This window comes from Bos taurus, chromosome 18, assembly GCF_002263795.3.
Source record: "Bos taurus isolate L1 Dominette 01449 registration number 42190680 breed Hereford chromosome 18, ARS-UCD2.0, whole genome shotgun sequence".
Lineage (NCBI taxonomy): Eukaryota > Metazoa > Chordata > Mammalia > Artiodactyla > Bovidae > Bos > Bos taurus.
The window spans coordinates 63,879,397-63,907,385 of record NC_037345.1 but is presented as its reverse complement, the minus strand read 5'-3'; the positions used below and the strand labels follow the sequence as shown (position 1 = coordinate 63,907,385).

The 27,989-nt window shown below is 48.5% G+C and overlaps 1 protein-coding gene across 7 annotated transcripts; it reads left to right on the top strand.

Moving 5' to 3' along the window:
* The first annotated feature begins 50 nt into the window (after positions 1 to 50).
* Positions 51 to 27,125, top strand: ZFP28 (ZFP28 zinc finger protein). 7 transcript variants are annotated; one of them, XM_059877259.1, is made up of 9 exons: positions 193 to 475; positions 896 to 987; positions 5,635 to 5,761; positions 5,847 to 5,942; positions 7,897 to 8,048; positions 8,742 to 8,853; positions 9,192 to 9,287; positions 23,308 to 23,544; positions 23,656 to 27,125. In XM_059877259.1, exons 1-9 carry the CDS (start codon positions 268 to 270, stop codon positions 25,011 to 25,013), a joined length of 2,478 nt encoding a protein of 825 aa, XP_059733242.1. In that variant the 5' UTR covers positions 193 to 267; the 3' UTR covers positions 25,014 to 27,125. The 7 variants fall into 7 exon arrangements, with proteins under 7 accessions (XP_059733243.1, XP_059733242.1, XP_059733241.1 ...); XM_024979409.2 differs by adding an exon at positions 1,066 to 1,389 and having other exon boundaries at positions 427 to 516; positions 23,308 to 27,125; XM_024979410.2 differs by lacking the exon at positions 193 to 475 and adding exons at positions 1,066 to 1,122; positions 1,303 to 1,389 and having other exon boundaries at positions 588 to 987; positions 23,308 to 27,125.
* Positions 27,126 to 27,989: the final 864 nt, after the last annotated feature.

Sequence of the window (27,989 nt, the reverse complement as noted above, 5' to 3'; positions counted from 1 at the left end):
AGCCGCGGGCCGGAAGGGCCGGGAGCGGCTGACCTGGGGCGGGGCTGACGGGCCCTGGCCTCGCCGCTGCCTGAGCTACCCTTGGCGCCTCCGCGACGCCGGCCGGGACTCCGTTTCCCAGAGGGCGCCGCGGCGGTGGACACGCCCCCTTCCGGCGGCGGCGCGCGGCCCGGCTCCCTGCGGGCCCGGCGGGGTGGTGGGCTCGGCTGCCGGGCGCGCGCGGGCCGGGGTGGGGCGGGCCGGCGGCGGGGCGCGCTCGGCGCAGACATGCGGGGGGCGGTGAGCGCGGGCCCCCGCGGGCTGGGGTCGCAGCCGCGGCGAGGCGCCCCCCGCGCCAAGCCCAGGGCGGGCCGAGGTCGGAGCGCGGGGACCCCGGTCGCCTTCGCCCGTCCGGCCCGGGGAAGGCCGCGCTCAAGGAGTGGCCCCACGTCTAAGGGCCGGCGAGGAGCGGCGACCACGGGACCGGAGGACAGAGGTGGGGGTGGCGAGCGGACGGGACGAACCCATCCTGTCAGGGTGAGGGGAGCGTGGTGTCTGGGGCAGAAGGCTTCCCGGGGCCCAGGTGCTGGTGAATGGCGTCCCTGGGCTGTGGGGGGTGGGGGGGCGGGAATCCAAAGCTTGGAAACTCAGCCTGAGAGTGTCGGTCAGGGTCACCCTCACCGGACACCCCTCTGTTTCAGTGCTCCCAGAAACCCGCCTCCGCACCGTGGTTGCCCCTCGTAGGCTAGTGACCTTATTCCGGCTGCCCCTTCAAAATTGGTCCCCGGCCGCTCATGCTGGAGCATTTGATTCTCCACCTGTTGAATCCGTTTCGTATTTGTAGCCGTCTTTTAAGACGCAGCAGGAAGGGACAGGTGGAGACCTGGCCTCTAGCTGCTTCTTTCTCTTCCCCCAGCTCTGCCTTCCAGGGACACGGCCGCCCTCCGGGAGAGGGGGCCCAAGCAGGAGGCGGCCGGGACAGGAGTTGAACGGCAAGCCACGTCCCAGGTGAGGGGGCGTTCCCTCTTCTCCTCTCTGAAAGGCAAGCTTGCTTTTCAGGGCTTAATGACGTTTATTTTCTTTTAGAAGTTTTCAGTGTAAGAGACCTGTCGGGGGAGCTGGTTCCCATTTGCCCACATTCTGGTGAGTGGTGGGCTACAGGGGCAGCCCAGGGCCTCCCTCCCTGCTTCCTCTCCATGTCTTTCTCTGTTTGTCGGTCACTGAAGGACTGAGTCAGCCCCTCCCTAGAGTAAGGTGCTCCTCAGCACAGACAGGACAGCCCCTTTGTTGAACCTGGTTTGTCTGATGTTCTCTTTGAGCTAGGCCCTGGAGAGACAGATGGCTGAGCCCTGGCCCCTGCTCCCTGGGAGCTGTTAGTGGAAAGTCGTGGAAGCATACAGGGTTCTGAATGTGAGTTCTAGCATGGTGATAGTGGGCTGGAGGAACTCTCGGCGTCTCGGCACCTGTCGGGGAAGGGGAGGGAGGTGATCTCTGAGCCCCATGTTTCCTTTTTCAGTATTTTTCTTTGGCTGTGCTTGGGTCTTCATTGCAGCGTACGGACTTCGTGTAGTTACACTGCCAGGGCTTCTCGTGGTGGCACGCGGGCTCTCTAGTTGCTTAGCTGCCCTGCGGCATGTGGGATCTTTGTTCCCCGACCAGGGATCGAACCTGCGTCTGCTGCATTGCTAGGCGGATTCTTAAGCACTGGATCACCAGGGAAGTCCCAGGCCTCATGTTTTGCAGGAAGAGAAAAGGTTTGGCAGACAGAAGAGGGAAGGGCAGCCCTGGTGTGGTGTGTAAGGCTATCTTTTCCCGCTTGGTTGTGTTGCTTCTTAGAATGTTGATAAACTGTCTCCGTCCGCTGTGTCTCCTACGTGTCATCGCCAGCTCCTCCATGTATGAGCCAGGTTCAGTCGCCCAGTGAGCTCCATCCACATTACCAAAGGCAGCGCTCAGGTCTTGGTCTTTCTTGACTGTTGCTGGCATCTGAGGTCGTTCAGGGTTGCCAGGCTGACACTGTGAAGGGCCAGGTAGTAAATATTTGGGGCTGCAAGGCTGTGAGGTCTCTGTTGCAGCTGCTCCCCTCTGCCTTCTAGAAGCAACCACAGAGCATACATAAGTGATTGGGCGGGGCTGTGTTCCAGTGAAACTTGATTGACAGAAACGGGTAACGGTCACCCCTGAAAGAGCTCACCGGGCGGCCACCCTTCCTGACTTCTCCGCTGCCGCAGCTCTTCATCATCCTGAGCTGCAGGTGTCGCTGGGCCTCCGGGCCCTGTACTTCTCTCTGTTCTTGTCTGCCCGCCTTCCCCTGTTCTCGCCTGTACAGACTAGCCACGCGCCGGCTTCTCCCGGTCCACCTTTCCAGCCCAGTCCTCTCTCTGAGCTCCAGGCCTCCGTGTCCAGCCGTGTGTCCAGTAGGGAGCTCACAGCGGACACATCCAGCCCCAGGCTCCTGGGTTCCTCCCATAAACCAGCCCCTGCCGCAGCTTGCCTCTGCCGGTCTGCGGCAGCTTCATACCCCAGTTCGTCAGGCCAGAGCTGGCGTCACTCCTGTCTCCTCTGCTGGCCTCACCTCCCGTGTTCGGTCCGTCGGCAGATCCCGTCAGCGCTGTTTTCGCTTTGTGCCCACACTCTGACAGCCGTCACCGCCCCTGCACCCCCGCCGCGGTCCTCCTTATCTTACCGTCCGCCGCTTCAGCTCATGCCCCCCGTGATCCCCGCCCAGCGCCGCAGCCAGAGAAGTTTGTGCTGTCGAGGTCTGCTCAGACCATCCTGTGGCTTCCCCTGCTCGGGGCTGAGGGGCCCCCTGCCACCTGGTGCCGCCTCTGACCCGGACTGCACGCCCCCATCACTCACTTTGCCTTCTAGAAGTTGCCTTCTCCTTTTCCTGATTGCGCTGTCTAAAGCTTCAGAGCCTCCCACCCAGATTCCTCACATCCCTCTTCCCTGCTTTACTTGTGAAAGACTCTTAGCACTTTCCAGCATTCCATATGCTTAATTTACGTGCTTTTCTGTTGTCTGATTCTCTTACCACAAAGTACGTTTGACACAGGCAGGAGTTTTCAGTAGTTTTGCCCCAGTGCCGGATGCAGCAAATACGCGGTGGATGAATGTGTGAACATAGTCTTTTAAAGTGCTCTTGGAAACCAATGTTTCACTATTTAGTATAGTGTCACAATAATAACTTTTATGCTTAGAATGTGCATTGTCTCTGATTATTTCATGTGAGTATATTCCCAGAAGTTTTTCTTACCTTGTGGATTAAAGTTCACCAAACTTATAATGAAAGCAAAATTCTTTAAAAATTATATGTGGGTGGAATAGCAGTATGGCCTCAAAAACTAGAATTCTAGTTTTTACTTTTTTACTAAAAAAAGTAAATGTCACCAAAATAATTTATTACAAACTTTTCATTTGTGCACTTGAAAAATTACCTGAATTGAATTGAACAACAACAAAAACCCTCTTTAATATATTTTTTTCTATAAGATATTAATTTCTATTCATCTTTTCCTGTAAAAGCACAGTATTTTTCTGTGAGGATAAGCTTGCTCTGTAGTTTTTATTTCTTTGTTTTTGAAGTCCGTCTCATCTTTATTATGACAGTACTAAGGCACCGGATCACATTCTTGTATGAGGTACAGATTCTATAGCTGTGGCTTTTCTCAGGGTGTAGTGTGACTCTGTGAAACCCATTTGAAAATCTCCGCACCTATATGATGGCAAGAGGAATGAGAACAGGACCTGCACATTCTCGCTGTGTGCTCACGTGGAGGAGGGGGCTGGGGAGCCTCTTCTCTAAGGACACTCATCCCATTCATGGGCAGCGGGTGGGCGGTTTCCCACAGTCCCTGTCTCCAAATAATACCTTCACACGGGGTGTTGGGATCTCAGCATGTGACGGGTAGGGGGACAGAAACATTCAGACAGAACTAACCAAAGTCATTAGTTCTGTGCACGAGGAGCCATCTGTAGAAACTGGGAAAACAGCTTCAGAGGATGTGTACTCACTCTGACATGGGGCCCCTCTGGAATATGGGGTTAGAGAGGTGGGGAAGGGACGTTTCTTATCAAGGAAAAAAACGCAGCCAGAAAACCCAGTTGCCGAGTACAAGAAAATATTTGAACTTGCATTCTTCTCCTTACGGGCCGCACAAGTTCCAGTTTTACCAAAGACAAAGTAGTGACAGATGCTAGAAAAACAGGCAACATTTCCTCTGGCTCCAGCTTAAAAAGCTACTGTAAAGATGCTGTAGTATATGCATCTGTAGTGTATACGGCATATGCTATATACAGATACAGTAATTTGTATACAATTGATATGCTACGTACACTGTATATGTTTTGCTTCATTTAGTAAGGAATATCTGAAAGCTGTTTGAATATTGGGGAAAAAAAAAAGCATAAGGGTTGCCAGCCAAGGAGCAGGAAGACTTAGAATGGAAGATTGGAATCTGCAAAAACCCGTCTTTTAGAACTGGGTCAGAAAAAGTAGCCCCATCTGAGCACCTGTGCCTTTGAACGCAGTTGAAAATATCTGCCAAAAAATATCTGCAGTGAAATGTTTTATTTGTTTCTAAACCACTTTATTGAGGCAAGATTGACACATAGCTGCACATTTTTAATATGTACAACTCAATGAATATGAGGATAAACATACACCCACAGAACCCTTGTGACCCGTCTTTACAGTTCGGTTAAAGATGTCTTCAAAGTTTGTGTGAGTTAAGGAACATGTGATTGTACATTGTTCAACAGATACCGAACCTCCAAGGGGTTTTTTGTTTCCAGTACAACGATATCAGTCTTTAAGTGGAAAGGTGGGGCCTTGGTCAGCATCGACACATTGTTTATGAAACACCACATTCTGAGTGCCACGCTCTTGACGTGGGTCACATGGGTTTATTTCCCCATTCCTTTTTCTCTCTTTTTTTTTTTTTCCTCGGAGAGGAAGAAGGACTCGTTATTACCTGCAGGAAGTCAGGAACACTGGGGATTTTTCCCAGAGCGTGTCTCTCTGTCCCCATTCTTGTGCTGATCCAGACCACTTGCCTGTCCTCGCGGCAGAAAAGGCTCTGGTACGGGTTGTGCATGGGACAGCTCAGCCTCCCTTGTTTGTTGTTTGAATCGACGTGCTCCTGTATTTTACTTGTGTGCCCCCGCCACCTGCACAGAATTGCCACTTCTCCAGGGGTAGGGGCACTCTCTCTCTCTCTGAAGTTTATGACTGAATGAGGCCCAATCATTGACTGGATTTCCACATTATCAGACAGTACTCTGTACACATAAAATCTCCTACCTAAAATGGAGAGGAAGTAATTCTTAGCCCCTGTGTTAGTCTGTGAGGGCTGCCATGACAGAACTCCACAGGGTGGGCAGCTTCAGCGACACAGTGATTTTTCACAGTTCTCGGGGCCAGAAGTCCGAGACCGAGGGGTCAGCAGAGGTGCTTTTCCGCAAGGTCTCCCTCCGCTCCCACCACCTGTGGTTTCTTCCTCTTACGAGACACGGGTCCGTGCGACTCCACGCAGCTCTCGATCACCTCTCTGAAGTCCAGCCACATTCGGGGTACAGGGGCTGGGGGGGCGTGTTCTGCGTGTGCACCGGGGGTGTGAGCTCTGGTCCAGCGCGCACGCGGTCGTGTCGCCCCAGAGCCCGCTGACGTTCGGTGACGTGGCAGTGGAGTTCTCCGGGGAGGAGTGGGCCTGGCTGGACTCGGCCCAGAGGAGCCTGCACCGGAGCGTGATGCTGGAGAACTACAGGAACCTGGCCTCGCTGGGTAAGGGCCGGCTGCTGCCCCCGCCCCGCCCGCCGCAAGGACCGACCTGTGCGTGACCGCCTGCCCTGTCTTCTTACGCATTTAGGGCTTTGCCTGTCTAAGCCCGAGATGATCTCGTCGTTGGAGCAGAGGAAGGAACCCTGGGCTGTGAAGAGGAAGTCGACCAGAGGCATGCACCCAGGTGAGCATGGTGGGGGCGGGGACCCAGGGCACTGCGCCCTCGGCCGCCTGGGACCACCACCAGACTGCTGAACCGCCCCGCCCCCGAGGGAAAATCGAGGAATCGAGGCCTGGGCTTTGCACGTTTCCTCTTCCCTGCCTCTCCACCTGCATTCCCCCCGCCCCGCCCCCCCCGCCCCCCCCCGCCACACCAGCCTGGTCCGCTCTCTGCACCTCCTCTGTCTGCAGCTCCTCTGACCTTCCATCACTCAGACTTACGCAGTCACCTCTGCTCCTCACAAGGCTGATGCTGCTGTGGTTCTGTCTCATTTCCCTTTGATGAAATGACTTGCACTCAGGGTCTTCCTCTGACTGATTTCCACTGTGTCAGCTTTGAGTGAGGCCGCAGGTGCTGGCTGGGAGGTCGAGGGCGAGCCCTTGGAGAAGTCCCAGGGGCGAGACGACATGTCTCTGTGCACAGAAGTGCAACAGAAAGGGCTGTCTCACGTGTGACAAGTGTAAATAGGGACTCGAGGAAGAAAAGGTTTCATCCTCAGTTTCACGCCAGGGGAACAAGGCAGGAGCATAGAGCCTCGAGGAGAAAGGCGAGATGGAGGGGACAGGTCAGTAGGTCTGCAGGCGATCTGGGCTGGGCCATGATCGGTCTAGGATCCGGGGGAATGTGTGTGCAGACCGGCTGCACAGGCAGGCGACTGGCTCTCAGGAGAGGGCTCTGATCCTGATCCAACGGGACGTTCTTGCAGATGTTATGCTGGTGTTTAAACCACGGGGAGTATAGAGATTTCAGTCACAGCATTATTTCTGGGACATCAGGTTAATCACAAGGACTCAGAAGTACAGATTCCTCATGGTGGGTCCTGTAATAGGAAATGACTACCGTCCCTAAAGAGTGGAGAATCTCGTAAGACCCCTTTGTTCAAACCATACTTCGGAGGAAAGTTTATATCCATAGAACAGTTATCAACTGCATCAACTCCCATGGGTCATCATACTCCCAGGGTCATTGTACACCCAGGAGAACTGGAACGGTGTTTCAGGGGAAAGTTTTCCTCTTATCGTCAAACTCGGTGGCTTTCTCTGAGCTGGTTTCCTGAGACAGAACTGGTTTTTTCCCCTTCTGTTGATGCTTTCTTTCTCTCTTTCTCAGTTAGAATCTCTAGCTCAGATTCTACTTGATGTTGAAGACTTGGCACATACAGCCAGGATCTGAACATTGGTTAGTTAGCATCGTAATAATTTTTTTTAAAGTTTACATTATAAATGTAATGTAAACAAGAGGAGCAAGCGAAGAAACCTTTGCTAAATAAAACGGAGAAAGATTCAGAGAGACTTAGTAAGCGTTTCCTCCTGTGGCCTCTGCCCGCTCTTTGTTCCGGCCGTGTTTCATCTTAGATTTAAATCTCTGAATTCTCTCATCTCCTGCACTTGGATCTCTTTCTCTGCTGCTAAGTCGCTTCAGTCATCTCCGACTCTGTGCAACCCCATGGATGGCAGCCCACCAGGCTCCCCCGTCCCTGGGATTCTCCAGGCAAGAACACTGGAGTGGGTTGCCATTTCCTTCTCCAGTGCATGAAAGTGAAAAGTGAAAGTGAAGTCGCTCAGTCGTGTCCGACTCTAGGGACCCCATGGACTGCAGCCTACCAGGCTCCTCCGTCCATGGGATTTTCCAGGCAAAAGTACTGGAGTGGGGTGCCATTGCCTTCTCCTCTCTTTCTCTAGTCTCCTGCCAAAAGTATAACATGCATCACCCGCTCAACATCTAGGTGTGAAAACTCACATTGTGTGTGGTAGTATTAAAGCCACACACGTTTGGGATCAGAAGGCCAGCGGATTGTGTAGAAAGCTTTCAAACGATATGTATTTTCTGAGAATCTTTTTCCATCTGGTTCCATTTGGGAAAATGTCTTCATACTAACATGTAGTAAAAGAGATACCTTCTTAAAACTATCCTTCAGACTCGCAGACTCTGCTGAAGACCCAGGAGTTGCCTTCAGAGAACAACTTCAGTGAAGAGGCGTTGTCCCAGGAGGTGCGCACGGAGAGACCCCCGGAGCACTCCGTCCTCGGGGAAGGCTGGGCTTACGCCGCTGTGTGTGAGGGGCAGCCGGTGAGTCGGGCACAAGCAGAAAACTGGCAGGAGGCAGAGTTTGCGGGGTTCCAGAGGCTTCCCTGCTTCAGCAGGACAGGGCAGGTGGGAGACACAGTCTCCTTCACAAAGAAAGGCAGCTTTGGAGAGCGATCTCGTCTACAGCAAGTGTGGGCGGATTTCCATTTGAATCCAGGACTTCTTACACAGTGTTCCCCCGCGAGAGAGAGCAGCTGCAGTCAGACACACACGAGGGGGACACTGGGTCCCAGTGAGTCGTAGAGAAGTGTGTAAATCAGGATCGTTCCACATGTCGTGGGTGTGAGGGAGCTTTGAGCAGGATCTCAACCCTTCCTTGTCATCAGAGATGTCATACCAGAGGAAAACCCTCTACAGGATTAAGTGAACCCCGTGTGTCAGGTGTGAGGAAGCCTCCGGTGAGCTCTAGAAAGTCCACACGCTGTGGACATTCACTCTCCTCCACCATGTTGCAAGTTCTCCATGGAAGAAACAGTTTCCCCGATTTTTCAATCCTCCCCCCGCCACCTCCCTGCAAACTTAAACGACATAACCAGCTCCGTCGTTACATGACGGGGATCACTCAGAACTAGTGAGAATTCCTGGTACCCAGTGCCTCTCATGGCGTGTGGACATGGACACCCCAGAGCCAGGTCACGAACACGGCTCGATGGAAACGCATGTCTGCCATTGCAGGGCTTGGTGGCCGTCACGGACGTGGCCACAGACGTCTCGCAGCGGCCAGACCCTGCTGGGCAGAGTTTCTGTAGGAGCGTGGTGTGGGCGGACCGCCATCCGGGGACAGGAGGTAAGGCCCTTCCTCTCCCAGACCTGACTCTTCAGGAGCCCCCGTGCTTGTTCCTCGGTTGTGAATTGTGTGTGTTGGGGGGGCCGAGCAGGGGGAGCTGCCTTCTAAAGTGTGGGCTGAATTCTTACTCCTGCTTCGTAAGAGTGTGACGTTTGCAGAGTTGAAAGTTAAAAGTTTGTAGACAAGAAAGTAGGACAACTTTCTTTGTCATAGATACTCTTCACTTTTCTTCCTGGACCTTGCTGTAGTAAAACACTCTTCCATCCAAGCCAGGGAGCTGGTTGTCCGTCCGAGAACGCCCAGGGTGTGACAGACCTCGTGTCTTTTCCTGTGTGCAGGACGCTGTGCGTCTGAGCCAGACCTGGTCTCTTTGCTGGAGCGCAGGAAGGCACCCTGGACGGTGGATGGAGAGCTGGTCAGAGCCCCTTTCTCAGGTGAGCCAGGCGGCCGGGCGGAGACGCCCCTGCAGGGCAGGCGGCCCGTGCTTCTGTGGCTTGTTTGATAGCCCTTGTTTTCCATCCATGAACGCTGTTAAGTCTTCTATCCAAGAACACAGGATGTTTTTCCATTTATCTAGGTCTTCTTCATCTTACTCATCAACGTTGGTAGTTTTCACTTTACAGTCTAGCAGCTTTTTAGGTAATTTTATTCCTAAATAATTTATTCTTTCAGTGCTATATTTCATGGAATTATTTTCATAGTTCCTTTTCAGACTGTTCATTCCTAGTGTATGGAAATAGCTGATTTTTGTGTGTTGATCCTGTATTCTGCAGTTTTGGTGACTTGATACATTAGCCCTCATGCTCTTCTTATGGATCGTGTAGGGTTTTCTATACATGAGATCATATCGTCTGCGAATACAGTTTGCAGTCTTCCTTTCTAACTTGGATGCCTTTTATTTCTGTGTCTTCTCGCTCTGGCTGGAACTTCCCAGGCATCCTTGTCTTGTCACTGACCTAAGAAGGAAAGTCCTCAGTGTTTATGTGGCATTTTTTTTTTTTTTATATGTGGCATTTTTAAGAAGAGCTTTTATTTTCCCTTTTTTAAGATCATCTTTTCCCAGAAAGCTGACTCTCCGCATCATCTCTCTCCCCAACGCAACTTTTATCTCCGTGTATTTATTGCAATATAACTGCTTGCACAATTTTTGGTTTTTGCTAAGTGGTTTAGCAAAAGGATTTCAGGTATATTCACTCCTTCCTGCAAGTTTATAGTCTGAGATAAGATCTGTACTTGTTCTGAGGTATGTTAGAGGTAATTAGATATAGTGTCAGCACTCACTGTTTTTATAAAAGCAGTATCTCCAGAATGACAAATTACATCGCAAGGCCCTCTCTGTTAGTAAAGGGCCAGAGAGGAATGGAGGGTTCTGTCTGGCTGGTGGCAGCAGACAGGTCGATGTAAAGTGGTTTCTACCTGAGTGCCGGGCTCCCGCCATCAGCAGACTCCGCTGCAGTTAATCAAATGAGACACAGTTGACGGAAACACCATTTCTGGTTGTGCAGGGGCTGCCAGGGTTTCAGGCCTCTAATGAATACTCAGTGGTAAAGAATCCGCCTGCAGTGCAGGAGACAGGCTTTGATTCCTGGGTTGGGAAGATCCCCTGGAGTAGGGAATGGCAGCCCACTCCAGTAATCGTGCCTGGAGAATCCCATGGAGAGAGGAGCCTGGCGAGCCCCAGTCCATGGGGTCGCAAAGAGTCTGACACAACTGGGTGACTGTAGCACAGCAACGAATGTTACAGAAAAGGCTGACCGTCTGTGCTTGGCCTGCTCCTGGACCAGCGTCTGTGACGCGATGACTGCCCTGGCGTAGATGCTGCATGGCCAGGGGTGAGGGAACGAGCGTCACAGCCTGCGTTTTAGGTGGTGTGACTGCAGAACAGTTTTCCAGCTCCTCATGCTTCTGACATGTAACTGGTTCCACAGATGCTGAATTTATTTAAACTTTTTCTCTTCACTTCTCCTGGGTTCCTGTATGAATCTGGTCTGGAGTCATCTTGCATATTCGAGACTGCACTTCCCGTGTGTCAGAGGTGCATGGCTTAATGGTTCCTTTACAGTTTTTTTCACCTGTGGGTGTCCTTTCCGTGTTCCAGAGGTACACCGTTTAGTACTTTCCTTAGGGTTTCATTCAGCAGTGAGTTCACTTTCCCATGTTTCAGAGGTGCATGGTTTACTGGTTTCTTTAGGGTTTCATCATCAGGGAATTCACTTTTCCATGTTTCAGAGGTGCGTGGTTTTGCGGCCTCATCATGGTTTCATTCACCAGTGAGTATACTTTCCTGTCTTTCAGAGGTGCACCGTTTTCTGGTTTCCTCATGGTTTCATCTCCAGTGAGTACGCTTTCCCATGTGTCAGAGGTGCATGGTTTAGTGGTTTCATCAGGGTTTCCTTCAGCAGTGAGTTCACTTCCCCGTGTTTCAGAGGTGCATGGTTCACTGGTTTCGTTAGGGTCTCATTCACCAGGGAATTCGCTATTCTGTGTGTCAGAGATGCGTGCTTTGGCGGCTTCACTTCATCATGGTTTCATTCACCTGTGAGTGTACTTTCCCGTGTTCCAGACGTACACAGTTTAGTGATTGCATCAGGGTTTCATTCAGCAGTGAGTTCACTTTCCCGTGTGTCACAGGTACATGGCTTAATGGTTTCTTTAGTTTCTGTCACCAGTAAGATCACTTGGACGTGTTTCAGAGGTGCAGATTTTAGTGGTTTCATGAGGGTTTCATTCAGCAGTGAGTTTACTTTCCCGTGTTTCAGAGGTGCATGGTTTACTCGTTTCTTTAGGGTGTCCTTCATCTGTGAGTTCACTTTCCTATCTGTCAGAGGTGGATGGTTTACTGGTTTCTTTAGGGTTTTATTCACCACTAAGGTCACTTTTCCCTGTATCAGAGGTGCACGGTTTAGTGGTTTCCTCAGGGTTCATCTCCAGTGAGTACACTTTTCCATGTGTGGGAGGTACACATGTTAGTAATTTCTTTAGGGTTTCATTCACCAGTGAGTTCGCTTTCCCGTCTGTCACAGGTGTGTGGTTTACTGGTGTCTTCAGGGTTTCATTCACCAGTGAGTGTACCTTCCCGTGTTTCAGAGGTGCATCGTTCACTGCTTTCTTTAGAGTTTCATTTACCAGTGAGTTCACTTTCCTGTGTGGAAGATGTGCACGGTTTAGTGGTTTTTCATGGTTTCATTCACCAGTGGTTTCTCTAGGGTTTCATTCATCAGTGAGTTCCCGTATCGTGTGACAGAGGGGTACGGTTTAGTGGTTTCTTTAGGGTTTCCTTCACCAGTGAGTTCACTTTCCCATGTTCCAGATGTCCTTGGTTTACTGATTTCTCTAGGGTTTCATTCACCAGGGATTTCACTTTGTGTGTGTCAGAGGTGCATGGTTTAGTGGTTTCATTCAGCAGTGAGTTCACTCTCCTGTGAGTTAGAGGTGCATTATTTAGTGGATTCATTAGGGTTTCATTCAGCAGTGAGTTCACTTTCCTGTGTGTCAGAGTTGCATGGCTTAATGGTTCCTTTATAGTTTTTTTCACCAGTGGGTGTCCTTTCCGTGTTCCAGAGGTACACTGTTTAGTACTTTCCTTAGGGTTTCATTCAGCAGTGAGTTCACTTTCCCGTGTTTCAGAGGCGCATGGTTTACTGGTTTCTTTAGGGTTTCATTCTCCAGGGAATTCACTTTTCCATGTTTCAGAGGTGCGTGGTTTTGCGGCCTCATCATGGTTTCATTCACCAGTGAGTATACTTTCCTGTCTTTCAGAGGTGCACCGTTTTCTGGTTTCCTCATGGTTTCATCTCCAGTGAGTAGGCTTTCCCATGTGTCAGAGGTGCATGGTTTAGTGGTTTCATCAGGGTTTCATTCACCACTGAGTTCACTTTCTCATGTTTCAGAAGTGCACAGTTTACTGGTTTCATCAGGGTTTCATTCACCAGTGAGTTTACTTCCCCGTGTTTCAGAGGTACATGGTTCACTGGTTTCTTTAGGGTCTCATTCACCAGGGAATTCGCTATTCTGTGTGTCAGAGATGCGTGCTTTGGCGGCTTCACTTCATCATGGTTTCATTCACCTGTGAGTGTACTTTCCCGTGTTCCAGACATACACAGTTTAGTGATTTCATCAGGGTTTCATTCACCAGTGAGTTCACTTTCCCGTGTGTCAGAGTTGCATGGCTTAATGGTTCCTTTACAGTTTTTTTCACCAGTGAGTGTCTTTTCCATGTTCCAGAGGTGCACCGTTTAGTGCTTTCCTTAGGGTTTCATACAGCAGTGAGTTCACTTTACCATGTTTCAGAGGTACACGGTTTACTGTTTCCATCAGGGTTTCATTCACCAGGGAATTCACTCTTCCCGTGTTTCAGAGGTGCGTGGTTTTGCGGCCCTTCATGGTTTCATTCACCAGTGAGTGTACTTTCCCGTCTTTCAGAAGTGCGTGGTTTACAGCTTTCTTAGGGTTTCATGCACCCGAGAGTTCACTTTCCCGTCTGTCAGAGGTTCATGGTTTACTGGTTTCTTTAGGGTTTACTTCACCCGTGAAGTCACTTTCCCGTGTTCCACATGTACACAGTTTAGTGGTTTCATCAGGGTTTCATTCACCAGTGAGTGTACTTCCCCGTCTTTCAGAGGTCCACCATTTACTGCTTTCCTCTGGGTTTCATCTCCAGTGAGTACACTTTCCCACGTGTCAGAGGTACACGTTTTAGTAATTTCTTTAGGGTTTCATTCACCTGTGAGTTCACTTTCATGATTCAGAGGTGCACGGTGTATACTTTTCATCAGGGTTTCCTTCAGCAGTGAGTTCACTTCCCGTGTGTCAGAGGTGCATGGCTTAATGGTTCCTTTACAGTTTTTTTCACCTGTAGGTGTCCTTTCCGTGTTCCAGAGGTACACCGTTTAGTGCTTTCTTTAGGGTTTCATTCAGCAGTGAGTTCACTTTCCCGTGTTTCAGAGGTGCACGGTTTAGTGGTTTTATCAGGGTTTCATTCAGCAGTGAGTGCACTTTCCCGTATGCCAGAGGTGCATGGTTTAATGGTTTCTTTAGGGTTTCATTCACGAGGGAATTCACTTTTCCACGTGTCAGAGATGCTTGGTTTTTGCGGCCTCATCGTGGTCTCATTCACCAGTGAGTGTCCTTTCCCGTCTTTCAGAGGTGCATGGTTTACAGCTTTCTTTAAGATTTCCTTCACCCGTGAGTTCACTTTCCCGTGTTCCAGACGTACACAATTTAGTGGTTTCATCAGGGTTTCATTGACCAGTGAGTGTGCTTTCCTGTCTTTCAGAGGTGCACCATTCACTGCTTTCCTCAGGGTTTCATCTCCAGTGAGTACACTTTCCCATGTGTCAGAGGTACACAATTTAGTAATTTCTTTAGGGTTTCATTCACCTGTGAGTGTACTTTCCCGTGTTCCAGACATACACAGTTCAGTGATTTCATCAGGGTTTCATTCACCAGTGAGTTTACTTCCCCGTGTTTCAGAGGTGCATGGTTCACTGGTTTCTTTAGGGTCTCATTCACCAGGGAATTCGCTATTCTGTGTGTCAGAGATGCGTGCTTTTGCAGCTTCATCATGGTTTCATTCACCTGTGAGTGTACTTTCCCGTGTTCCAGACGTACACAGTTCAGTGATTTCATCAGGGTTTCATTCAGCAGTGAGTTCACTTTCCCGTGTGTCAGAGTTGCATGGCTTAATGGTTCCCTTACAGTTTTTTTCACCAGTGAGTGTCTTTTCCATGTTCCAGAGGTGCACCGTTTAGTGCTTTCCTTAGGGTTTCATACAGCAGTGAGTTCACTTTACCATGTTTCAGAGGTACACGGTTTACTGTTTCCATCAGGGTTTCATTCACCAGGGAATTCACTCTTCCCGTGTTTCAGAGGTGCGTGGTTTTGCGGCCCTTCATGGTTTCATTCACCAGTGAGTGTACTTTCCCGTCTTTCAGAAGTGCATGGTTTATGGTTTTCTTTAGGGTTTCATGCACCCGAGAGTTCACTTTCCCGTCTGTCAGAGGTTCATGGTTTACTGGTTTCTTTAGGGTTTACTTCACCCGTGAAGTCACTTTCCCGTGTTCCACATGTACACAGTTTAGTGGTTTCATCAGGGTTTCATTCACCAGTGAGTGTACTTCCCCGTCTTTCAGAGGTCCACCATTTACTGCTTTCCTCTGGGTTTCATCTCCAGTGAGTACACTTTCCCACGTGTCAGAGGTACACGTTTTAGTAATTTCTTTAGGGTTTCATTCACCTGTGAGTTCATTTTCATGATTCAGAGGTGCACGGTGTATACTTTTCATCAGGGTTTCCTTCAGCAGTGAGTTCACTTTCCCCTATGTCAGAGGTGCGTGGTTTAGTAGTTTCCTCAGGGTTTCATTCACCAGTGAGTGTGCTTTCCTGTCTTTCAGAGGTGCACCATTCACTGCTTTCCTCAGGGTTTCATCTACAGTGAGTGCACTTTCCCATGTGTCAGAGGTACACGATTTAGTAATGTCTTTAGCGTTTCATTCACCAGTGAGTTCACTTCCCGTGTGTCAGAGGTGCATGGCTTAATGGTTCCTTTACAGTTTTTTTCACCTGTGGGTGTCCTTTCCGTGTTCCAGAGGTACACCGTTTAGTACTTTCCTTAGGGTTTCATTCAGCAGTGAGTTCACTTTCCCGTGTTTCAGAGGCGCATGGTTTACTGGTTTCTTTAGGGTTTCATCATCAGGGAATTCACTTTTCCATGTTTCAGAGGTGCGTGGTTTTGCGGCCTCATCATGGTTTCATTCACCAGTGAGTATACTTTCCTGTCTTTCAGAGGTGCACCGTTTTCTGGTTTCCTCATGGTTTCATCTCCAGTGAGTACGCTTTCCCATGTGTCAGAGGTGCATGGTTCACTGGTTTCGTTAGGGTCTCATTCACCAGGGAATTCGCTATTCTGTGTGTCAGAGATGCGTGCTTTGGCGGCTTCACTTCATCATGGTTTCATTCACCTGTGAGTGTACTTTCCCGTGTTCCAGACGTACACAGTTTAGTGATTTCATCAGGGTTTCATTCAGCAGTGAGTTCACTTTCCCGTGTGTCACAGGTACATGGCTTAATGGTTTCTTTAGTTTCTGTCACCAGTAAGATCACTTGGACGTGTTTCAGAGGTGCAGATTTTAGTGGTTTCATGAGGGTTTCATTCAGCAGTGAGTTTACTTTCCCGTGTTTCAGAGGTGCATGGTTTACTCGTTTCTTTAGGGTGTCCTTCATCTGTGAGTTCACTTTCCTATCTGTCAGAGGTGGATGGTTTACTGGTTTCTTTAGGGTTTCATTCACCACTAAGGTCACTTTTCCCTGTGTCAGAGGTGCACGGCTTAGTGGTTTCCTCAGGGTTCATCTCCAGTGAGTACACTTTTCCATGTGTGGGAGGTACACGTGTTAGTAATTTCTTTAGGGTTTCATTCACCAGTGATTTCACTTTCCCGTCTGTCACAGGTGTGTGGTTTACTGGTGTCTTCAGGGTTTCATTCACCCGTGAGTTCACTTTCCCGTGTTCCAGACGTACATAATTTAGTGGTTTCATCAGGGTTTCATTCACCAGTGAGTGTGCTTTCCTGTCTTTCAGAGGTTCACCATTTACTGCTTTCCTCAGGGTTTCATCTCCAGTGAGTACACTTTTCCAAGTGTGGGAGGTACACATGTTAGTAATTTCTTTAGGGTTTCATTCACCAGTGAGTTCACTTTCCCGTCTGTCACAGGTATGTGGTTTACTGGTGTCTTCAGGGTTTCATTCACCAGTGAGTGTACCTTCCCGTGTTTCAGAGGTGCATTGTTCACTGCTTTCTTTAGAGTTTCATTTACCAGTGAGTTCACTTTCCTGTGTGGAAGATGTGCACGGTTTAGTGGTTTTTCATGGTTTCATTCACCAGTGGTTTCTCTAGGGTTTCATTCATCAGTGAGTTCCCGTATCGTGTGACAGAGGGGTATGGTTTAGTGGTTTCTTTAGGGTTTCCTTCACCAGTGAGTTCACTTTCCCGTGTTCCAGAGGTGCTTGGTTTACTGATTTTCTAGGGTTTCATTCACCAGAGATTTCACTTTGTGTGTGTCAGAGGTGCATGGTTTAGTGGTTTCATTACGGTTTCATTCAGCAGTGAGTTCACTCTCCCGTGAGTTAGAGGTGCATTATTTAGTGGTTTCATTAGGGTTTCATTCAGCAGTGAGTTCACTTTCCCATGTGTCAGAGTTGCATGGCTTAATGGTTCCTTTACAGTTTTTTTCACCAGTGAGTTCACTTTCACGTGTTTCAGACGTGCAGAGTTTACTGGTTTCATGAGGGTTTCCTTCACCAGTGAGTTCCCTTTCCCGTGTGTCAGAGGTGCATGGCTTAATGGTCTCTTTACACTTTCTTTCACCAGGGAGTTCACTTTCCTGTGTTTCAGAGGAGCACAATATACTGGTTTCAGGAGGATTTCATTCACCAGTCATTTCACTTCCCCGTGTTTCAGAAGTGCATGGTTTACTGATTTCATCAGAGTTTCATTCAGCAGTGAGTTCACGTTCCCATCTGTCAGAGGTGGATGGTTTACTGGTTTCTTTAGGGTTTCATTCACCAGTGAGTTCACTTTCGTGTGTTTCAGAGGTGCACCGTTTACTGGTTTCCTCAGGGTTTCATCTCCAGTGAGTACACTTTCCCATGTGTTGGAGGTACACGTTTTAGTAATTTCTTTAGGGTTTCATTCACCGGTGAGTGTACTTTCCCGTCTTTCAGAGGTGCATGGTTTACAGCTTTCTTTAGGTTTTCATTCACCCGTGAGTGCAGTTTCCCATCTGTCAGAGGTGCACGGTGTAGTGGTTTCTTCAGGGTTTCCTTCACCCGTGAGTTCACTCACGTGTTCCAGACGTACACAATTTAGTGGTTTCATCAGGGTTTCATTCACCAGTGAGTGTGCTTTCCTGTCTTTCAGAGGTGCATCATTCACTGCTTTCCTCAGGGTTTCATCTCCAGTGAGTACACTTTCCCACGTGTCAGAGGTACACGATTTAGTAATTTCTTTAGGGTTTCATTCACCTGTGAGTGTACTTTCCCGTGTTCTTGACGTACACAGTTCAGTGATTTCATCAGGGTTTCATTCACCAGTGAGTTCACTTTCCCGTGTGTCAGAGGTGCATGGTTCACTGATTTCTTTAGGGTTTCATTCACGAGGGAATTCACTTTTCCACGTGTCAGAGATGCTTGATTTTGCGGCCTCATCGTGGTTTCATTCACCTGTGAGTGTACTTTCCTGTCTTTCAGAGGTGCATGGTTTACTGGTTTCCTAAGTGTTTCATCTCCAGTGAGTACACTTTCATATGTGTAAGAGGTACACATATTCGTAATTTCTTTAGGGTTTCATTCACCTGTGAGTTCAGTTTCCCCTGTGTCAGAGGTGCACGGTTTAGTGGTTTCTTTAGGGTCTCATTCACCATTCAGTTCACTTTTCGTGTGTTTCTGGGGTGCTCCATACTGGTGTCCTCACGGTTCATCTCTAGTGAGTACACTTGCCCATGTGTCAGAGGTACACATTTTCGTGATTTTTTTAAGGGTTTCATTCACCAGTGAGTTCATTTCCCCGTGTTTCAGAGGCGCATGTCTTTCTGGTTTCATCAGGGTTTCATTCACCAGGGAATTCACTTTTCCGTGTGTCAGAGGTGTGTGGTTCACTGATTTAATCAGGTTAGTGGTTTCATCAGGGTTTCATTCACCAGTGAGTGTACTTTCTCGTCTGTCAGAGGTGCGTGGTTTACTGGTTTCTTTAGGGTTTCATTCACCAGGGAATCACTTTTCCATGTTTCAGAGGTGCGTGGTTTTGTGGCCTCCTCATGGTTTCATTCACCATTGAGTGTCCTTTTTCCTCTTTCAGAGGTGCATGGTTTACAGCTTTCTTTAAGGTTTCATTCACCAGTGAGTTCAGTTTCCTGTCTGTCAGAGGTGCATGGTTTACTGGTTTCTTTAGAGTTTCCTTCACCCGTGAGTTCACTTTCCCGTGTTCCAGACGTACACAATTTAGTGGTTTCATCACGGTTTCATTCACCAGTGAGCGTACTTTCCCGTGTTTCAGAAGTGCATCGTTTACTGGTTTCTACGGGTTTCATTCACCAGGAATTAACTTTTTCGTGTGTCAGACGTGCGTGGTTCACTGATGTAATCAGGTTAGTGGTTTCATTGGGGTTTCATTCAGCAGTGACTGTACTTTCCCGTGTTTCACAGGTGTGTGGTTCACTGGTTTCTTTCGGGTTTCATTCACCAGGGAATTCAGTTTTCCGTGTGTCAGAGGTGCGTAGTTTTGCGGCTTCACCGTGGTTTCATTCTCCTGTGAGTGTACTTTCCTGTCTTTCAGAGGTGCACTGTTTACTGGTTTCCTTGGGGTTTGATCTCCAGTGAGTACATTTTCCCATGTGTCACAGGTACACGTTTTAGTAATTTCTTTAGGGTTTCATTCAGCAGTGAGTTCACTTTGGTGTGTCATAGGTGCATGGCTTAATGGTTACTTTACAGTTTTTTTCAACCGTGAGTGCACTTTCACGTTTCAGAGGTGCACAATTTACTGGTTTCATCAGGGTTTCATTCACCAGGGAATTCCTTTTCCGTGTGTCAGATGTGTATAGTTCACTGATTTAATCAGGTTAGTGGTTTCCTCAGGGTTTCATTCACCAGTGAGTGTACGTTCACATGTTTCACAGGTGCATGGTTCACTGGTTTCTTTAGGGTTTCATTCACCAGGGAATTTGCTATTCCGTGTGTCAGAGGTACATGCTTTTGCGGCTTCATCATGGTTTCTTTCACCTGTGAGTGTACTTTCCTGTCTTTTAGAGGTGCCTGGTTTACTAGTTTCCTCAGGGTTTCATGTCCATTGAGTACACTTTCCTATGTGTCAGAGGTACACGTTTTAGTAATTTCTTCAGCGTTTCATTCAGCAGTGAGTTCACTTTCATGTTTCAGAGGTGCACGGTTTATACTTTTCATCAGGTTTCCTTCACCAGTGAGTTTACTTTCCCGTGTGTCAGAGGTGCATGGTTTAGTAGTTTCATCAGGGTTTCATTCACCAGTGAGTGTACTTTCCCTTCTGTCAGAGGTGCATAGTTTGCTGCTTTCTTTAGGGTTTCATTCACCAGGGAATTCACTTTTCCGTGTTTCAGAGATGCACATTTTAGTGGTTTCATAAGGGTTTCATTCACCAGTGAGTTCAGTTTCCCGTGTGTCAGAGGTACATGGCTTTGGTTTCATCAGGGTTTGATTCACCAGGAATTCACTCTTCCATGTGTCAGATGTGACTGGTTCAATGATTTAATCACGTTAGTGGTTTCATCAGGGTTTCATTCACCAGTGAGTGTACTTTCCCATGTTTCACAGGTGCATGGATCACTCATTTCTTTAGAATTTCATTTACCAGGGAATTCGCTATTCCGTGTGTCAGAGGTGCGTGCTTTTGCAGCTTCATCACGGTTTCATTCTCCTGTGAGTGTACTTTCCTGTCTTTCAGAGGTGCATGGTTTACTGGTTCCTCAGGGTTTCATCTCCAGTGAGTACAGTTTCCCATGTGTCAGAGGTACACGTTTTAGTAATTTCTTTAGGGTTTCATTCAGCAGTGAGTTCACTTTCCTGTGTTTCAGAGGTGCACGGTTTACTGGTTTCTTTAGGGTTTCCTTCACCGATGAGTTCACTTTCTTATCTGTTAGAGGTGAATGGTTTACTGGTTTCTTTATGGTTTCATTCACCACTCAGGTCACTTTTCCTGTGTCAGAGGTGCACGGTTTAGTGGTTTCCTCAGGGTTTATCTCCAGTGAGTACACGTTCCCATGTGTCGGAAGTACACGTGTTGGTAATTTCTTTAGGTTTTCATTCACCAGTGAGTTCAGTTTCCCGTCTGTCAGAGGTGCATGGTTTACTGGTTTCTTTAGGGTTTCCTTCACCCGTGAGTTCACTTCCCCGTGTTCCAGACGTACACAATTTAGTGGTTTAATCAGGGTTTCATTCACCAGTGAGTGTGCTTTCCTGTCTTTCAGAGGTGCACTATTTACTACTTTCCTCAGGGTTTCATCTCCAGTGAGTGCACTTTCCCATGTGTCAGAGATAAACGATTTAGTAATTTCTTTAGGGTTTCCTTCAGCAGTGAGTTCACTTTCCCATGTGTCAGAGGTGCATGGCTTAATGGTCTCTTTACACTTTCTTTCACCAGTGAGTTCACTTTCCTGTGTGGAAGATGTGCACGGTTTAGTGGTTTTTCATGGTTTCATTCACCAGCGGTTTCTCTAGGGTTTCATTCATCAGTGAGTTCCCATATCGTGTGACAGAGGGGTACAGTTTAGTGGTTTCTTTAGGGTTTTCTTCACCAGTGAGTTCACTTTCCCGTGTTCCAGATGTCCTTGGTTTACTGATTTTCTAGGGTTTCATTCGCCAGGGATTTCACTTTGCGTGTGTCAGAGGTGCATGGTTTAGTGGTTTCATTAGGGTTTCATTCAGCAGTGAGTTCACTCTCCCGTGAGTTAGAGGTGCATTATTTAGCGGTTTCATTAGGGTTTCATTCAGCAGTGAGTTCACTTTCCTGTGTGTCAGAGTTGCATGGCTTAATGGTTCCTTTACAGTTTTTTTCACCAGTGAGTTCACTTTCACTTGTTTCAGACGTGCACAGTTTACTGGTTTCATGAGGGTTTTCTTCACCAGTGAGTTCCCTTTCCCGTGTGTCAGAGGTGCATGGCTTAATGGTCTCTTTACACTTTCTTTCACCAGGGAGTTCACTTTCCTGTGTTTCAGAGGAGCACAATATACTGGTTTCAGGAGGATTTCATTCACCAGTCATTTCACTTCCCCGTGTTTCAGAAGTGCATGGTTTACTGATTTCATCAGAGTTTCATTCAGCAGTGAGTTCACTTTCCCATCTGTCAGAGGTGGATGGTTTACTGGTTTCTTTAGGGTTTCATTCACCAGTGAGTTCACTTTCGTGTGTTTCAGAGGTGCACCGTTTACTGGTTTCCTCAGGGTTTCATCTCCAGTGAGTACACTTTCCCATGTGCTGGAGGTACACGTTTTAGTAATTTCTTTAGGGTTTTATTCACCGGTGAGTGTACTTTCCCGTCTTTCAGAGGTGCATGGTTTACAGGTTTCTTTAGGGTTTCATTCACCAGGGAATTCCTTTTCTGTGTTTCAGAGATTCACATTTTAGTGGTTTCCTCAGGGTTTCATCCACCAGTGAGTGTACCTTCACATGTTTCACAGGTGCATGGTTCACTGGTCTATTTAGGGTTTCATTAACCAGGGAATTCGCTATTCCGTGTGTCAGAGGTGCGTGCTTTTGCGGCTTCATCACGGTTTCATTCACCTGTGAGTTTACTTTCCTGTCTTTCAGAGGACATGCATGGTTTACTGGTTCCTCAGGGTTTCATCTCCAGTGAATGTACTTTCCCATGTGTCAGAGGTACACGATTTAGTCATTTCTTTAGGGTTCATTAACAGTGAGTTCACTTTACTGTATTTTAGAGATGCATGGTTTACTGGTTTCTTTAGGGTTTCATTCACCAGGGAATGCACTTTTACACGTGTCAGAGGTGCGTGGTTTTGCGGCCTCATCGTGGTTTCATTCACCAGTGAGTGTCCTTTCCTGTCTTTCAGAGCTGCATGGTTTACAGCTTTCTTTAGGGTTTCATACACCAGAGAGTTCACTTTCTTGTATTTCAGAGGTTCATGGTTTACTGGTTTCATTAGGGTTTCATTCACCGTTGAGTTCACATTCCCATGTTTCAGAGGTACATGGTTTAGTGGGTTTCATCAGGGTTTCACTCATCAGTGAGTTCACTTTCCCGTGTGTCAGAGGTGCACTGTTTAGTGGTTTCTTTAGGGTTTCAATCACCAGTGAGTTCACTTTCCCGTGTTTTAAAGTTGCACAGTTTACTGGTTTCGTCAGGGTTTCATCTCCAGTGAGTTCACTTTTCCCTTTGTCTGAGGTGCGGCGTTTAGTAATTTCATTCAGGTTCATTCCCCAGTGAGTTTCTCCACAGTCTCGGTTTTGGCAGATCCCTCTTTCTCCAGTGTAGGGTAACGGGATCAGGTTCATTCCCCAGTGCGTTTCTCCACAGTCTCGGTTTTGGCAGATTCCTCTTTCTCCAGTGTAGGGTAACGGGATCAGGGTTCATTCCCCAGTGAGTTTCCCCACAGTCTCGGTTTTGGCAGATCCTCTTTCTCCAGTGTAGGATAACGGGATCAGGGTTCATTCCCCAGTGCGTTTCTCCACAGTCTCGGTTTTGGCAGATCCTCTTTCTCCAGTGTAGGGTAACGGGATCAGGGTTCCTTCCCCAGTGCGTTTCTCCACAGTCTCGGTTTTGGCAGATCCTCTTTCTCCAGTGTAGGGTAACGGGATCAGGGTTCCTTCCCCAGTGCGTTTCTCCACAGTCTCGGTTTTGGCAGATCCTCTTTCTCCAGTGTAGGGTAAAGGAGTGTTTGTTTCTTGTTTTCTCCCTTGTATCTCTCAGGCCAGCAGTGTACAGAGGAAACCCAGGAGTTCCTTTCAAAGCAGAGTTCCTTTGCTGAAGTGGTGACAGACAGAACTTCAGAGACTAATGTAGGTCGTTCCTCGCTCAGAGAAAGCTGGGACGCTGAACGTCTGTTTGAAAGGGAGCTGGCAAGTCAGGAGACACGACTGGGGCAGGAGGCAGTCGCTCACCACAACACCCTCTCTGAAGAGAGAGTGTGTCCATATAACAGACCAGGTAGGTGGTTCCACCTGGACGTCTCAGAAGAGGGAGTCCACCGCCCTGACTCGGTTAAGAAAGCTTTGCCCCCAAACTCAGTGCTGATAAAACATGCGGGAATCTACACAGGGAAAAAACTCTTCAGATGTCACGAATGCAAGAAAACCTTCACCCAGAGCTCGTCCCTCACCGTCCACCAGAGGATCCACACGGGCGAGAAGCCCTACAAGTGTAAGGAGTGCGGCAAGGCCTTCAGCGACGGCTCTTCCTTCGCCCGCCACCAGCGGTGCCACACGGGCAAGAAGCCGTACGAGTGCCTGGACTGCGGGAAGGCCTTCATCCAGAATACATCGCTCGTCCGCCACTGGAGGTACTACCACACAGGGGAGAAGCCCTTCGACTGCCTGGACTGCGGGAAAGCCTTCAGCGACCACATCGGGCTGAACCAGCACCGGCGGATCCACACCGGGGAGAAGCCCTACAAGTGCGAGGCGTGCGGCAAGTCCTTCCGCTACGGCTCGTCGCTGACCGTGCACCAGCGCATCCACACCGGGGAGAAGCCCTACGCGTGCGAGGTGTGTCGCAAGGCCTTCAGCCACCACGCCTCCCTCACCCAGCACCAGCGCGTGCACTCGGGGGAGAAGCCCTTCCAGTGCAAGGAGTGCGGGAAGGCCTTCCGGCAGAACATCCACCTGGCCAGCCACCTGCGGATCCACACCGGGGAGAAGCCCTTCGAGTGCGCGGACTGCGGCAAGGCCTTCAGCATCAGCTCGCAGCTGGCCACGCACCAGCGGATCCACACCGGGGAGAAGCCCTACGCCTGCAAGGTGTGCAGCAAGGCCTTCACGCAGAAGGCCCACCTGGCCCAGCATCAGAAGACGCACACTGGGGAGAAGCCCTACGAGTGCAAGGAGTGCGGGAAGGCCTTCAGCCAGACCACGCACCTGGTGCAGCACCAGCGCGTGCACACAGGGGAGAAGCCCTACAAGTGCCTGCAGTGTGGGAAGGCCTTCGGCGACAACTCGTCCTGCACCCAGCACCAGAGGCTGCACACGGGCCAGCGGCCCTACGGCTGCGCAGAGTGCGGGAAGGCCTTCAAGACCAAGTCGTCCCTCATCTGCCACCGCAGGAGCCACACCGGCGAGAAGCCGTACGAGTGCGGCGCCTGCGGCAAGGCCTTCAGCCACCGGCAGTCCCTGAGCGTCCACCAGAGGATCCACTCCGGGAAGAAGCCCTACGAGTGCAAGGAGTGCCGGAAGGCCTTCATCCAGATCGGCCACCTCAACCAGCACAAGAGGGTGCACTCGGGGGAGCGGCCGCACGGCCCCGGGAGGAGCCGCAGAGCCTTCCGGCAGGGCTCGCACTTCGCACACGCGCGGACGCACGCGGGAGACGCGCCCGCGCACGCGGCGCCCGTGGCGCGCCCCGCGGACCTCTTGCCCGCGTTCCTCTGGAGCCCGCCCTCGCTGCCATCCCTGCCGTCCTGAGACGCCGTTCTGCAGGCCGCCGATGGCCGCGCTTCAAACCCCGTCTCCCTCTTCCTTGAGGACTGTCCCGTTCTTGTCCTGTTTCCTCTTCAGATTGCCAGTTAAACCGAACGCGGAATTTCTTTTACTGCTCACGTAAAAATCGGTGATGCGATCCTTCAGATAGGTGAATGTGTAAGATGTATGTAGCAGGACCAGTGGTCCATACTAAGGGATGAGTGGTGTTAGCTCTTTATAGAACATTCGTTTTGGACACGGAAAAGTTACCATTGGCAACTGACCAAAAATGATGCACAGAAAGAAGCTAAGGATTTTAGATCAGGGATGGGCCATTCAAGATAGTCAGTGAGGCTTTTCCGGTTTTGGTTTAAAACTCAATTCCATAATACTGAGTTAGTATTGGGGCTTTTCATTTATCTGCCTGTGTGAGGTGCTGTCACCTTGTTGGTAAATTACTTAACATTCAGCAAGACTTGATCATTTAAAGTCACCAGGGCTTATGAGTAAATTCCATTAAACTTAAGGAACCACTAACCTTCAGACAAATTGATCTGGACTGTGTGACTCACGGCCCAAGTTTCACTGACTGTGTTCAAACAGCCCATGGCCTAATTTTTAAAAATGATTTTAATGGAGAAACAAGTGAGAAGAATAATAGTTTATGACAACATGACAATTACATGAAATTTAAATTTCAGAGTCCATAAGTAAAGCCTGATTGGCTCACAGACATGGCTCACAGTATGGTTACATGCTGCCTGGGGCAGCTGTCAGGCCACGACAGCAGAGCTGAGAAGCTGCAGCAGAGATACCGTCATCCGCAAAACCTCAAGCATTTACTTACTAGCTTGCCAACTTGCAGTCCCCTGCAGAGAGAAACAAAATATACAAAAGGTTCTAATTATTTGTCTGAGAATAATACAACTCTCCCATCAAAAATAAGAAAAACTAAAGCAATTTTTGAATAGAGGTGAAAGGATATTACTAAAGCATCAAACAATAGGAAATACGAGGAAATAATGTCCACAAAAGGAGAAATAACGGTATTTTTCTAGATGAAGTACTACCGTTAAAATGTTTATAAATTGCCGTTCACAACAGGGTCCCAGTAGGATATGTTTGCTCTGACAGTTTTAGTGGAAAACACGGAAGGATGATTTGTCAAACATAGCAGGACATTTAAAAAATGTTTTGGTTTATAATCAGATTGGCTTCCTTGGGTGTAAAGAATCCACCTGCCAGTGCAGGAGATTCAGGTTCAAACCCTGAGTGGGAAAGATCCCCAGGAGAAGGAAATGGCAACCCACTCCAGTATTCTTGCCTGGAGAATCCCACTGACAGAGGAGCTTGGCTGCTACAGTCCACGGGGTCACAAAGAGTCGGACACAACTTAGCGACTAAACCACCACCACCAAACACAGAAAGGAGAAAGGCTTTACTGAGTAGGGGGCATTGAGCCCTGGAAGACATGAAGACAGTAAGCCAGCCCATACAAAGATTTAAATCAACTTTGGCATGGCAGAAGGTGCCAAAAAGATGTAATAGAAAACTGGCAGAAGATAACAGTCCATATGAATCAATGTGTCATTTACGAACAGAGTGCTGTGACACATACAAAGCAGGGAAGTAGGTGGTGCACGCCAACAGATGCGTCGTGCTCGAAGAACTCAAAGAAAGAACACGTGTTAGGTTCTTAAGCCCATTGGTCAGAAAGTTACAAACTTAGTACAAATCTTGACTCTCAGATGGGTTAAAATCTAACCTGGTTAATATGCTGTACCTGTATCAGTGTGGGAGACAGGAGGCTGGTCATCGTTACCCTTGTCAATGTGCCTGCTCTGGTTTGGGGTGGCAACATGGCGTGACCTGTCCGCTTTATAAACATGCATTCCTTTTGAAACAGTAACTCTAGATCTAGGAGTTTCATCCCACTGGAATAAATATATAAGTGTAAATAATGTTGATTGCAAAGTTTTAATCACAACACAAATTGATGACATTGTGATTATTCAATACAGTATTGTCCAGTTAGTATAAAGATGAAATTCTATGTTTGCTCCTATGGAGTATTGTTGTACACAATATATTAAATATGTGATTTGCAGAACCTTATGTGTAAAATGATCTTGTGGTCTTATAGAGTCAAAATATTTAATATATGTGTGTGTGTGCATGTGTGTCTGTATATGAGTTGGCTAAAAAGTTGATTCAGGTTTTCTGTGTTAAAACCCAAATTAAGTTTTTGACCAACCCAATATGTGTGTTTTTTCAATATATATATATTGAAGTCTGTTTTTGTCTTTAGCACACATTCGCTCTTTGTTGGCTCTCTGTCTTTCTTCATTTTTTATTGTTCTGTTGGACAGTACAACAAGCCAGTAAGATTTTTCATTCTTTGTTTTTTGATTGGAAACTCAGGGCCAACATTAGGCTTCATATATGGGTTTCCTTATGGCTCAACTGGTAAAGAATCCGCCTGCAATGCAGGAGACTTGGGTTCAATCCCTGGGTTGGGAAGATCCCCTGGAGAAGGGAACAGCTGGCCACTCCAGTATTCTGGCCTGGAGAATTCCACGGACTGTATAGTCCATGGGGTCGCCAAGAGTCTGGACATGACTGAGCGACTTTCACAGGCCATAAGGGATGTTTGCTTTTAGTTCACTCTTCATTCTGGTTGGCTCTGCCCCCCCTTGTACTAGCTGTTAAGGATGTGGAATGTCACTCCTGGACTGCAAATAGGTGGAACTGAGTCAGCCTTTGGAAGCAACCTAAATACTTCTGCATCTCTACCTATCTGATGCATTAAAATGATTCCTGCTTCCCCACATCCTAGTTTTGTTAAGTTCTCTAAATCTTCAGGGCCCCTGGTATCCTTCCAATACTGTAACTTCGAAGTTAAAGTCATCTTTTATTCTCATGTAGAAATTGGTCATTCTACAGGGTGATTCTCAGAACTACAGAGAAGCTGCGTATTAA